The 12,556-nt window shown below is 41.9% G+C and overlaps 2 protein-coding genes across 6 annotated transcripts in view; one reads left to right on the top strand and one right to left on the bottom strand.

The window, feature by feature from the left end:
- Positions 1-1,063, top strand: part of JKAMP (JNK1/MAPK8 associated membrane protein) — a 29,910-nt gene extending 28,847 nt beyond the window's left edge. For 2 of the 3 annotated variants that reach the window (XM_040477287.1, XM_040477288.1), the window contains exon 7: positions 226-1,063. In XM_040477287.1, coding sequence (XP_040333221.1) covers positions 226-444 — 219 coding nt within the window. In that variant the 3' untranslated portion in view covers positions 445-1,063. The remainder of the gene's footprint in view (positions 1-225) is intronic. The other variant, XM_040477289.1, reaches the window with a different exon arrangement.
- The window catches only part of CCDC175 (coiled-coil domain containing 175), a 78,569-nt gene continuing 66,800 nt past the window's right edge, over positions 788-12,556 (bottom strand). For 2 of the 3 annotated variants that reach the window (XM_040477285.1, XM_040477284.1), the window contains 5 exons: positions 11,551-11,653; positions 7,701-7,744; positions 6,264-6,426; positions 1,460-1,587; positions 788-913 (listed from right to left, as the gene is read on the bottom strand). In XM_040477285.1, coding sequence (XP_040333219.1) covers positions 1,502-1,587; positions 6,264-6,426; positions 7,701-7,744; positions 11,551-11,653 — 396 coding nt within the window. In that variant the 3' untranslated portion in view covers positions 788-913; positions 1,460-1,501. Of the gene's footprint in view, positions 914-1,459; positions 1,588-6,259; positions 6,427-7,700; positions 7,745-11,550; positions 11,654-12,556 lie in introns of all 3 variants that reach the window. The other variant, XR_005790928.1, reaches the window with a different exon arrangement.

Genomic DNA, 12,556 nt, shown 5'->3' on the forward strand with positions numbered 1-12,556 from the left:
AGTTAACTGTGGAAAATCCTCTGCCAGTCTTTGGGTCATTTTCACAGTTAGTTGCACTGTTGTGTCTGTTACCTCAGTGTATCCATGGGATGAGGTAAGCTCAGGAGCCTCCTGTTCCGCCATCTTCCCAACAAATAATACATTTTAAAATATAATTAATAAATTATCTAGTTTATTTAGCCTGATAATCTGTATTTGTTTTCTCTCTTTTATAACATTATATAGAATTGCTATGATCTTCTGGTGAGAAAGAAAAGACTTATTGTTCTCTTCAGCCACTGGTTACTTCATGCCTATGGAATAATATCCATTTCCAGAGTGGATAAACTCGAGCAAGATTTACCCCTTTTGGCTTTGGTACCCACCCCAGCTCTTTTTTACTTGTTCACCGCAAAATTTACCGAACCTTCACGGATACTGTCCGAAGGAGCCAATGGACACTGAATGTAAGAGCCAAAAAACCTAAAAAGTGTTCCTTGTGAAAAATATAAAATGTATTAATGGTCTTCTGTTGTACATGGAAATAAGATGGGGTTTGTTTGTTAACAGCCTTTATGGTTAGACTTGGAAAAATATAGTAGATATGCTATAGCACACTGGGACACTACAGGCTTGTTAGGAAGCGCTTGCCTCCTGTAACAATATTGTTATTCCTTAGAGCAAAACCATGTTTCTGGAATAAGCTGAAATCTTTAGCATTGACCTAATTTTGCATGTATTTGTTTTTCAAGTGTAATTATAAGGACAAACATATCTTGGTGGCCTGCTAGCAATCATGGAAATGAAGTACGTTGTTTGTTGTTATCTATTTATTTTTACCAATACAGTATTTTGATTATAAAACTAGAGCATAATTTATATAACAGGTTTTTTGTTTATAGGTGGTTTGGTTGAAAACATCTTCTGGTTGTTTCTGTTAAGAAAAACAATAAAATGTTTACAAAAAAAATCTCAGATGTTCTGACATTTAATTGTATTTTGCCACACGAATTGTGGAAATAATTCAAACTATTTAGTAAGAGTATTCCTTTCCCAAATGAATAAATACATGTATTCACATAGTCCCTCCTTCTTAGGTCTCCTTTTTAAAGGCTGTATACCAGGGCCATATTTTCTTGATCCTGAAACTTTTTCACATGGGACATCTCTGAATTAGGATGTATCTCAGAATTGATGCCTTCTTAGATTTAACAAAATACAGAATATATACAATACATAGTTTTCCTGTGGTTGTTGATAGGTGTGCTGTGAATTTTATGCTCTGAAGCCTTTAAGAGACTCATGTGGAACCAAAATAAGGTTTAGCACTTAACCTGATAACCTTCTAAACACCACAAATGGATAAACATGGTCAGATTATTTACCAATTCTGCTATTTAGTGGGGATTATGCAGGCTTGTTAATCTCAAACTTAAAACTTTCACTGACCATTGCAAAATCTGAAAGAAAGTGCACTTACTTTGTGCCTTTTGAATTCACAGCAGTTGTATCTTTGAAGTTATTATTTTTTCTCTGCTAATGCGTTTTTCATGGTACATTCAACCACGGGGGGGTGGACTTTTTTGATATGAACGTGTTTCTTCTTTTCTGTAGGAATAAAAATAAGAATTTTATGTCTCTCATACAAGTTTGGGTGGTTATTAGTGTCCATTAAAATTCTAAATTTCCCAAAGAATCCTCAATTAGATGACTGTACAATCTGGGACTTGGGGGTGGCGTGCAGCCTGGGGAGTCATTATCTGCTTACCAGTACCATATCTGTCCCGTTACATTTGGAACCATTTTAACAATTATCTCCTTTGATTTCCTAGTCTAGCAGAAAGATGTGTATGCAAAAGGAAAAATCATGTAAGTCATTATTACATTCCTCAAATGCAAAGAATTTCAGGAATACTTAAAGCAAATTAAAAATGCAGATATATATTTAAGAACAAGATCAGAACAATTCATAGCAACTGTGGTTGTCAATGTTAGTAAATCTGTTGAAACACGGTCATTAAAAATATAAAAAATGGGCACCTAGGTTACTCCATCAGTTACACATCATACTCTTGATTTTGGTTCAGGTCATGATCTCATGGTTTGTGAGTTCAAGCCCCACGTCAGGCTCTGCACTGACAGTGCGGAGTCTGCTTGGGATTCTTTCTCAAACATTTAAAAACACAACAACAAAAAATAAAAAACAAATTGCCCTTGTCCTAGCTCAGGTTTGTTCAGTTTTTACTTAGGTACTCATAGGCAATCATAACCCTCACTGCTATGGTGCGTGGTAATTATTTTGCTAACCAGTGCTGGATAGGTAATTTAAAGGTCAAAATATTTTTACTAATTTGGGTCAGTTGATAAATTTAACAATTACATGTTCTATATTTGTCTAAAACTATTGGGTTGCAAGACTTGGCTGACAGCATATACAAATTTGCTCTTTCTTTTAAAATATCCCTCAGGCTAAAAAAAGTCTTCTGTACTACACATACCAAATGAAGATACTTAGTTAATATAAATATCTGTAACTTTAATACTTTTTAAAAAATAATCTTGGGGCGCCTGGGTGGCGCAGTCGGTTCAGCCAGGTCCAACTTCAGCCAGGTCACGATCTCGCGGTCCGTGAGTTCGAGCCCCGCGTCGGGCTCTGGGCTGATGGCTCAGAGCCTGGAGCCTGTTTCCGATTCTGTGTCTCCCTCTCTCTCTGCCCCTCCCCCGTTCATGCTCTGTCTCTCTCTGTCCCAAAAATAAATAAACGTTCAAAAAAAATTAAAAAAAAAAATCTGTACTCGGTTACTATTTGATTTAGGAATACACACTAAGAACTTGTTTACTTTTTACCTTAACAGTCCTTCTTCCAAATAAAAGGTAATCTTAGTTTTCAAGATGAATTCTGGCATTTCAAGTTCTGACAAGCCGTTCCTCCACCTGTGCCAACCGGTCCCCCGGGTAGATGTCTACTCAGCCAGGCTACCGCGGTCCTTGGCCCAGGGCACGTCTACTGCCCTTTCAGGAAGACATCCTTCTGTATTCCCAACACCTAAAAAAAGGCTTAGAGGTGTCTCCTTTACCCTCTCATAGCCACTCACTAGAAGGAATCCCTTGTTTTCTAATCAGCTCTTTGCTTGTTTGCGCTCACGATGTACGTACTTTGAGGTTCAAGAACTGGGTCTTACTCAACTCAGTAACTGCAGCATTTGCTCTAGTGCCAGGCTCAGAGGTGCCCCCATCTGTTACTGAAGCTAGTGCAGTGTTCCTGAAGGAGAGGGCCAGGCCCTGCAGGGCTACAGTGACAGATTATGTCCAGAAGAGAACAGGAGAGCACTGTTGAGCTGGAAGAGATCAAGGGCTTCTCTACAAGCCCCATCACTTGAGAGAAGCCATTCAAAAGGGAAAATCCAAATTACAGCCAGATTACAGGTGGCTCAGAGATGATTAAGTAATCCAAGGGGTCAAAGCTGACTTACTTCCTTAGGAGGGCCATAGATTTCAAGAGATCTGATGAGTGCCTAATTTGGGTCCGCTGCTTTGTAACTTCCTGTTAACTATCCATATTTTACAATCAGGGAACCTAGGGAGTAGAGGTTAAATAACACGTAGGAAGCAGGGCTGAGATCTGAGCCCAGGTCCGCCTACCTTCAAAGCCCACATCGTGCTGATGCTCTTCTAGGAGCAGAGATAAGTGGAGTTAGGGAAACCAGAAACATTCAATGTCAGCTCCATTTCAGAGACCTCTCCTCCCCCCCACTCCTCCCCCCGATTCCTTAACTGGGTCAAAGTCTCATTCCCTGTTAGGTTCTCTCACAGTTCTTACGCTTCACCTGGGAAACCCCTATGACAACGGATTTTACATACATTTGTAGGATAACCGATTCTCCCACGATAGCAGAAGTGAGAAGACCAGAGCCTGAGGAGTTCTCTGACCCACACACTCTGCAACTGGCCCAGAATGTCATAACATTAGCACTGACCACTAACTTCCCTACTTTTGACCCTTTTAACCTTGGAACAACCAGAGAAAGCCAGATACGCTTACTAATTAATGACATACCATGTCTCCTAAGCTGCTCCCAGCTTCCCCATGCTAACAAGCTCCGATCGGAGCACATCAGACACCTTCTCTGTTTTTTCACATTACACCTTTCCCATTCCCCTGTCTTTGGATCTCTGCAAAAAGCAAAGGATGGCGACCCATTCTCTTGCTATACCAAGTTTTATGCCTCAGCTTATTTCCATTTAGCTGGTCTTCCTTTATTTTCACACTGTAATATTCTCCTTTCCCTATAGTTATCAGTGAGACAGTCCACAAAATATGGGAAAAAGAGAGGATGGTATTACTCAGTGGGCTTAGCTTTTCAATCTAATCTATTTACATTTGCTCCAACATGAAAGATCCCATCAGGTTTCGGACAAAGATGGGAGACTCATTCATGTGAAAATAGTGCAATTGATGCTTTGAGGTGATTTCACTTTTAAAATTCTGCTTGATATACAGTTGCTGGGGATGTCCTAACTTCCCAAAGAAAATTTTACAAAGTGACCAGGGCCCATCAGCAACCCAATATGCGCTGATACATAGTAAGTCTCACCAGGCTGAAGCAGGACCGCAAAAACAGCTTTTTGGCTGATAAAGTTTACCCACAAAAGTCTTCAATGGTCACTAAAACATTATTTCTCTGGTCAAGCAGTGCCCTGAGAACATTGGTTTTTACCAAATATTGGAATGTCTTTATTTTTTTTTTTTTTTTTGAACGTTTATTTATTTTTGGGACAGAGAGAGACAGAGCATGAACGGGGGAGGGGCAGAGAGAGAGGGAGACACAGAATCGGAAACAGGCTCCAGGCTCTGAGCCATCAGCCCAGAGCCCGACGCGGGGCTCGAACTCGCGGACCGCGAGATCGTGACCTGGCTGAAGTCGGACGCTTAACCGACTACGCCACCCAGGCGCCCCTGGAATGTCTTTAATCCCATCACTTTCTACCTTATTTCATTTTCTACAACCCACCTTTAAAATTGCTTAGCTAATGACCTTCTTTAAAATGACACCTTTAGGGGCACCTGGGGGGGGCTCAGTCAGTTAAGCGTCTGGCTTCAGCTCAGGTCATGATCTCACAGTTCATGAGTTCGAGCCCCGCATGGGGCTCTGTGCTGCCAGCTCAGAGCCTGGAGCCTGCTTCAGATTCTGGGTCTCCCTTTCTGTCTGCCCCTACCCTGCTTGTGCGTTCGCTCTCTCTTTCTCTCAAAAACAAACATTAAAAAAAATTTTTTAAATAAAATGACACCTCTAGTCCGTGCATTTGCTAGATGACATTCTCATTTCACCACTCCATTTCTCCTCTACACTCTATTCTCCTTCCTTCTCCCGGCCCTTTGTACCTCCATCATCCCGTCTTCCCCAGGGATTCCACCCCGGGGATCTCAGGGCTGTCCCTGTGCAAGGACTGACCTCCATTTCCTACAGCAGCCAGAGTCTGCACAGGGTTCTGTGGCCCTCACGTCTAACGTGACATTAGAGTAAAAACTGAGAATGAAGCTGATAATCCTCCGGAGAGACTGGACTGCTTGCTCGTGACACAATCATGTTATGTAGAATGTGTTACATCTCAGGAGCCCCAGAAGGCATCACTATCACTGATTTTCAGAGAAGGCAATAGTTGCTGTTTTTAATACTAAACTCAACTCAGGAAGAAAAGGTAAAGTGATGTTTCATATCCTCTGCTTAAGAAGATAAGAAAGTGCGTAAAAGGGTTTTTTAAAAAGACCTTGAGGGGCGCCTGGGTGGCGCAGTCGGTTAAGCGTCCGACTTCAGCCAGGTCACGATCTCGCGGTCCGTGAGTTCGAGCCCCGCGTCGGTCTCTGGGCTGATGGCTCAGAGCCTGGAGCCTGTTTCCGATTCTGTGTCTCCCTCTCTCTCTGTCCCTCCCCCGTTCAAGCTCTGTCTCTCTCTGTCTCAAAAATAAATAAAACGTTGAAAAAAAAATTAAAAAAAAAAAAGACCTTGAAAGTAAGAGTTTTAAAAAACCAGAAAGAAATATTCAGTTATTTAGAAAATTCACGTAGGTGGAAGGGATTTGTCTCACACTGCCGATGGACCACATCCAACCCCACAAATGAGAATCCGTGTTTAGGTGAATGTGATATTAACTGATGATGGACTGTTAGAGATAACTACATTCTTTGGTTAGCTTTTTGTTTTAAATGCTTTTTTTGATGTTACCAGCCACAGTAAAATAACAAGAGGTTCTTTGTTACCCAGAGCTTTTGAGATGTCACTTACTATGGAGGTCCGTTTTCAATTCCTGTTCCATAAGAAAACGCAGCTCTTCAAGATTCCCTTGTAGCCAAATGCTGATACGCTCAATGTTTTCATCCCTCTCCTGCAGCCTCTCTGTTAGCTTTTTTATTCCTTGCAAAGTCTCACCACCACTGTTTACCAGTTCCTTTAAAAAATAATGTTTTGCGGTGTGTAAATATAAATTCCAACAGAAGAAATAAAAACGTTGAGTGAATCGTGTCCAAGACAAAAATATATATGCAAAGTTGGTATTACTCTTGCAAAATAAGTATGCACAGCACATTCACAAAGTCCTGTCAAAGATCTCAGGGGAAAAATGGATTAGCAAAGGAGACGAATGACACGCTCACTGAAGTCCAACTTTTAACTGGGTAGGATGGCGGTGGTGATGGTGGTGGCGGCGGCATAAAAAGCCAGCTCACCTTCAAAGCAGCACAGAATTGCAGACCATCTTCTGCATGGTTTACAGCCTAAGAGCTTTAGAATCAGGCTGGATCTGAGTTTTAAAGCCCCGTAAGTTCATGAACTGTTTCGTGTTGAGCAAGTTACTTCAACTCTCTGAGCCTCAGTAGCTTCATCTGAAAAAGGTTAAAAGCTAAGCCAGGATCATATGTAAACCTGAAATACTTAGAAAGTGGCAAAGCAGGATTTAAACTCCATCCTGCCTGCCTTTATAGTGCTGGGGGCGAGAGGGGGGGGCGTGGAGAAGCAGCAGGGCTTGGTAACACATGGAGGGCAGATGAACTTCAGACGTGACAACTGTGGCCTCAAATAGTGTGTGTTCAATTTGTGTTTCTGGCTAGGGCGTGGGGGAGTCATTCCCTTTAACCTACTCCTGGTAGAGTAGGAAGACAATTTCCCAAAGGATTACGATTTCATAGTGACATTTGGCCCCGATAAAAATAAGACAACGGTCCCAAATGGAGTCAGATCACCAACGTGAAAATTAATTTAATTACAGTTTTGGCTCTCTGGGAAATGGAATCTTACATTCCTGAATGGGCATTCAGGAATCATCTAATCACCTGATCAGCACTAGTTAGGTCATCTGCCTGATAGATGCCTGCCATCAGCTAAAGGCAAGTGATCCTGCAATAACCAGTCTGCTTTTTTTTGCTTAGTATAACTTCCCTGTTCCTGCTCCCTTCTGCCTATAAAAGTCCTCTGTTTTGTATAGCTCCTCAGAGCACCTTTTTATCTGCTAGCTTGGATGCTGCTCGATTCATGAATCATTGAATAAAGTTAATATGATATTTAAAATTTACTCACATGAATTTTGTTTTTTTAACAACATTTTAAGATGATGGTCATTGTCACTCCCTTTCAATCCTGACCTCCTACACACACACACACACACACACACACACACACACACACTTTTTAGAAATATATTTGTGGAGACAACACAAAAAAGCTCACCTTAACTGTAGTCTGAAATTCAGCCCACAAATCCAAATACTTCCCTAAAATAAAAATTTTCAAAATTCAAAGGTTATGGAAATGTGAAGATTTTTATAAAAGTAATGCTATTTGTTTTCCAAAAATTATGTTTATCTACAAATTTCTACTTCCAAAATGACAGAAAAACTGGACCAGACTTGCCCTCCTACTATCAGCAAGGAGAAAATATATGAAATATATTTGTTTTCCTATCCAGTTTTCAGACACTGGGGAATGGGCAGCACAGAACTGTGGTACCTGAAAGGAGAGTACAAACGAGGCAAGCCCTGTGCTCACGCGGCTTACCGCTTGGGGGCACCTTCGCAGACCCGAGTGCAGACAGAATGAGGCAGGCGTGCACACAGACACAAAAACCTGGACAAAGATTAGCAAGCTGAATCTAGCAACATATAAAAACAATAGCAGCTTTTGAACAAGTGTGTTTTATCCCAGGGATTTGGTTTAACATTCAAAAATTAGTCAATGGAGGTGCACCTGGGTGGCTCGGTCAGTTAAGTGTCTGACTTCAGCTCAGGTCATGATCTCACAGTTCATGGGTTCGAGCCCCACGTCAGGCTCTGTGCTGACAGCTCAGAGCCTGGAGCCTGCATCGGATTCTGTGTCTCCCTCTCTCTGCCCCACCCCAGCTCATATTCTCCCTCCCTCCCTTTCTCTCTCTCTCTCTCTCTCAAAAATATTTTTTAAAAAATCAATGCAATTTACCCTCCTAACACCATGAAGGAGAAATCCCATGTGAGCATCTCCGTAGACGCTGGAGTAGCTGAGGTCTCACAGGCACCGCACACCTTCATGACCAACCACCTCCAATCCATACCTTGAATGCCCAGGTCAGAGCGCCCCCGCTTGGCGCCGCCCTGCAAGTGCTGCACACATCATTACTGGGGAAGTTAAGTGCACCTGTGCGACTACACTGGGTGAGAACACCTGCCATTTTGCACCTGATTTCCTGTACACTTTGCCCCATGTGCCTTTTCCCTTTGCTGATTTTACTCTGTATCCTTCACTGTAATGGGCAATAACCATAACAACTTGAGCCCGGTGGATCCTAGCTAATCACTGAGCCTAAGGATGGTCTTGAGGACCCCTATCACAACACCTGAAAGCTGCAAAATCCTGCTGAGAAAAATAAGTTCTAAAAAAATGAAGATATATACGGTGTTCTTGGATTGAAAGACTTAATTTTGTTAATATGTCAATTCTCTCCAAATTGGTTTACAGTCAGTGCAAACCCAATTAAGATCCCGACAGGTATGTGTAATTATAGATTAATAAGCTGATTCTAAAACTTATATGGAAATCAAAAGACCTAAAATAGCCAGAATAGTTCTAAGAGTGAAGCACAAGTGTGGAGAACTTACAGTACCCAATTTCCAGGCTGAATATGAAACTACAGTAATCAGGACAGGGTGGTATTGGTGTGAAGTTAGATATTGAGAAGGAACAGATGCATCAAATGGATATCTGAAAAAGTTGGAGTAGTACAATGCTAAAAAGACAGTCTTTCCAACAATGGTGCTAGAACAACTGGATATACAGAAGAGAAAACAATGAAATTCAACTCTTACCCCACGTGTAAACATGAACTTGAAATGAACTGGAGATGTAGACATAACAGTGAAAACTAAAAGCTTATAAAGAAAATACTGGAGGAAATCTTTGAGAACTTGGCTTAGGCAAAAATGTCTTAGAACACAGAAAGTACTAACCTTAAAAGATGAAATAAATAAAGCAGACTTTATCCAAAGGAAAGACTTTTGTGTTTTTTTTAATGTTTATTTTTGAGAGAGAGACAGAGCGTGAGAGGCAGAGAGAGAAGGAGTCACAGAATCCGAAGCAGGCTCCAGGCTCCGAGCTGTCAGCAAAGAGCCCGATGCAGGGCTCGAACTTACGGACTGAGAGATCATGAACTGAGCTGAAGTTCGACACTTAACCGACTGAGCCACCCAGGCACCCCGACTTTTGCTCTTTTCAAGACAACATTAAGAAAATGAAAACTCAAGCCTCATACTGGGAAAGGACTCATTTCCAGAATACACAAAGATTTTAACGTAACAACACAAACAACACAAAGCAATGAGCAAAAGATTTGGACAAATGGCAGACTGCATTTTCCAGAGATGGCCCCACAATATATTCCATCCCACATGTGCTTCCCAAAATGTGATGCTGACAACGCCTCCAATTAGTGGTGGCGTCTGTGTCCCCTCCCCTTGTACTTGGGATGCTAGCTTTTGGAACATAGCAGGCCAAGCAACTACATGGAGAGTCCAGCAGAGAGCCAGCGTCAACATAAGACACACTGAGTGAGTGGGTGGCTCTTCAGATGCTTCCAGTCCCCAGCAGCCAAATTAACCCCAGACATCAAGTTGCTCCGGCTAATGTCATGCAGAGCAGACATGAGTGGTCTCTACCAGGCTCTGGCCAAATTGCCAATTTGGGAGCAAAGTAAATGATTTGTAATATTTGTTATGCTGCAATGGATAATTGGTTCAAGGCACTTCACAAAGGATGATGTGCAAGTGGCCAGAAAGCACATGAAAAAATAACATCAGTCATCGGAGAAATACAAATAAAAATCACGATGAAATACCATTATATACCTATTAAAAATGGCTTAAATGTTAACAATTTTAAGTGTTCCTTTTAATTTTTTTTTTAAGTTGGTTCACTTTTGAGAGAGAGAGAGACAGAGCGTGAGCAGGGGAGGGGCAGAGAGAGAGAGAGAGAGAGGGAGGCACAGAATCTGAAGCAGGCTCCAGGCTCTGAGCTGTCAGCACAGAGCCCGATGTGGGGTTCAAACCCACAAACCACGAGATCATGACCTACGCCAAACTCGGATGCTTAACCGACTGAGCCACCCAAGCGCCCCAACAATTGTAAGTGTTTTGACAATTCTGAATGTTGGTGAGGATGGGGAGTATCCCATTGCTAGCGGAATGATAAATTTGTACAACCACTTGGGCAAACTATTTTGGCAGTTTCTTACTGCCAAGTTAAACATACACTAACTGTACAACCCAGCAATTCCACCCCTTGGTATTTACCCAAGAGAAATGAAAACAAATATTCACAAAAACAAGTGTAAACAAAGAGTAACCAAAACCTGGAAAAAATCCAAATGTCCTTCAGCTGGTGAATGGACAAACAAAACATGGTAGATCTTCATAATGGAATACTTAATTAAACAGCTATAAAAGGGAACAAAGCAATGAGACATGCAACACCATGAATGATCTAAAAAAAAAAAAGAAAAAAAAAGCTAGCTGAGTGAAAGACATGCGGTACGAAAGTGTGCATACTCCATCATTCCATTTGTATCTAATCCTTAGTGACGGAATGCAGATCAGTGGGTTCCAGGAGCCGGAGATAGACGGGAAAGTAGCCACCAAGGGTCACCAGGGAAACAAAAATGTTCTCTATCTTACTTGGGGTGGCAGTGGTTAGAGTGGCATGTACATTTGTCAAAACTCATTGAGCTTAACATGGGTGCATTTTATTGGATGCAAATCAGTACAATTTATTTAAATAAAACAAAACATTGGGGCACCACCTGGGTGGCTCAGTAGGTTAAGCGTCTGACTTCGGCTCAGGTCATGATCCCATGGTCTGTGAGTTCGAGCCCCACGTCAGGCTCTATAGTGACAGCTTAGAGCCTGGAGCCTGCTTCAGATTCTGTGTCTCCCTCTCTCTCTGCCCCTCCCCAGTTCATACTCTCTCTCTCAAGAATAAAGAAACACCAAAAAAAATGTTTAATAAAACAAAACAGTTATTCTTTATATATAAAGATCACCCATGACACATTACTTACTCTGATGAGCTGTCAGTTGCCAACACAGGTCACCTGACGTGCACTTGAGGTCTTCTTCTCTTTTTTTGTATAGCTCTATGTTGTTCTTCATATATGCAATATACTGGAATTAAAAGCATGTGACTGTTTTAAGCAGTTTAGATACTGTAGATTAATTATCCATGAGTCATTCGGCAAACATTTATCGATCCTCCTCTGTGCCACTGACTATTCTCAGTACAAGGGTAACAGAGCAGAACTCTTGTTAAGCTTACATTCCGGTGAAGGAGATAAGGGGTCTGGCTTCCCAGTCAACATTTAAGCCCCCCAAAACACACCGCATTCAGAATATAATTTGCCGCGAGAAGAAATTAAAAGATATTCTGCTCAAATACATCATGTCCACAAACAAAATATTGCCCTGTACGCAAAATGTGCATGCAGTAAATGTGCCGAGGCAGCCATGCTGCCAGACCGGAGGAGTTTGGTGTAGGACCTCAGAGAAAGGACTTATTGAGACTGGAGACCCCACAGATTTGTTCACTCCATTCAGAGGTTTCACTGGGTTGGTAATGGAGGCAGTAGTGGCTTGGGTATTAAAATCATCACTTTGGGGCGCCTGGGTGGCGCAGTCGGTTAAGCGTCCGACTTCAGCCAGGTCACGATCTCGCGGTCCGTGAGTTCAAGCCCCGCGTCAGGCTCTGGGCTGATGGCTCGGAGCCTGTTTCCGATTCTGTGTCTCCCTCTCTCTCTGCCCCTCCCCCGTTCATGCTCTGTCTCTCTCTGTCCCAAAAATAAATAAAATCATCACTTTCTGTTCTGACCACCCAATGCTCAGGAATGCTAAACTCCAAAGTCTCTGGGAACTCTGAAAGCACGGGCTTTGGATATAAATTTGGCACTCACCCAGTTTTAAGAGAGAAACAAATACTAGAAACTACTGATAAAAAGAATCTAGAAAATGGCATCCAGTACTATAGAAGGTGTAGATGCGGAACTGTTTATAAGCCTGTTGTAGGGTCTAATC

This window comes from Herpailurus yagouaroundi, unplaced genomic scaffold (assembly GCF_014898765.1).
Source record: "Herpailurus yagouaroundi ecotype Mexico unplaced genomic scaffold, PumYag 141, whole genome shotgun sequence".
Lineage (NCBI taxonomy): Eukaryota > Metazoa > Chordata > Mammalia > Carnivora > Felidae > Herpailurus > Herpailurus yagouaroundi.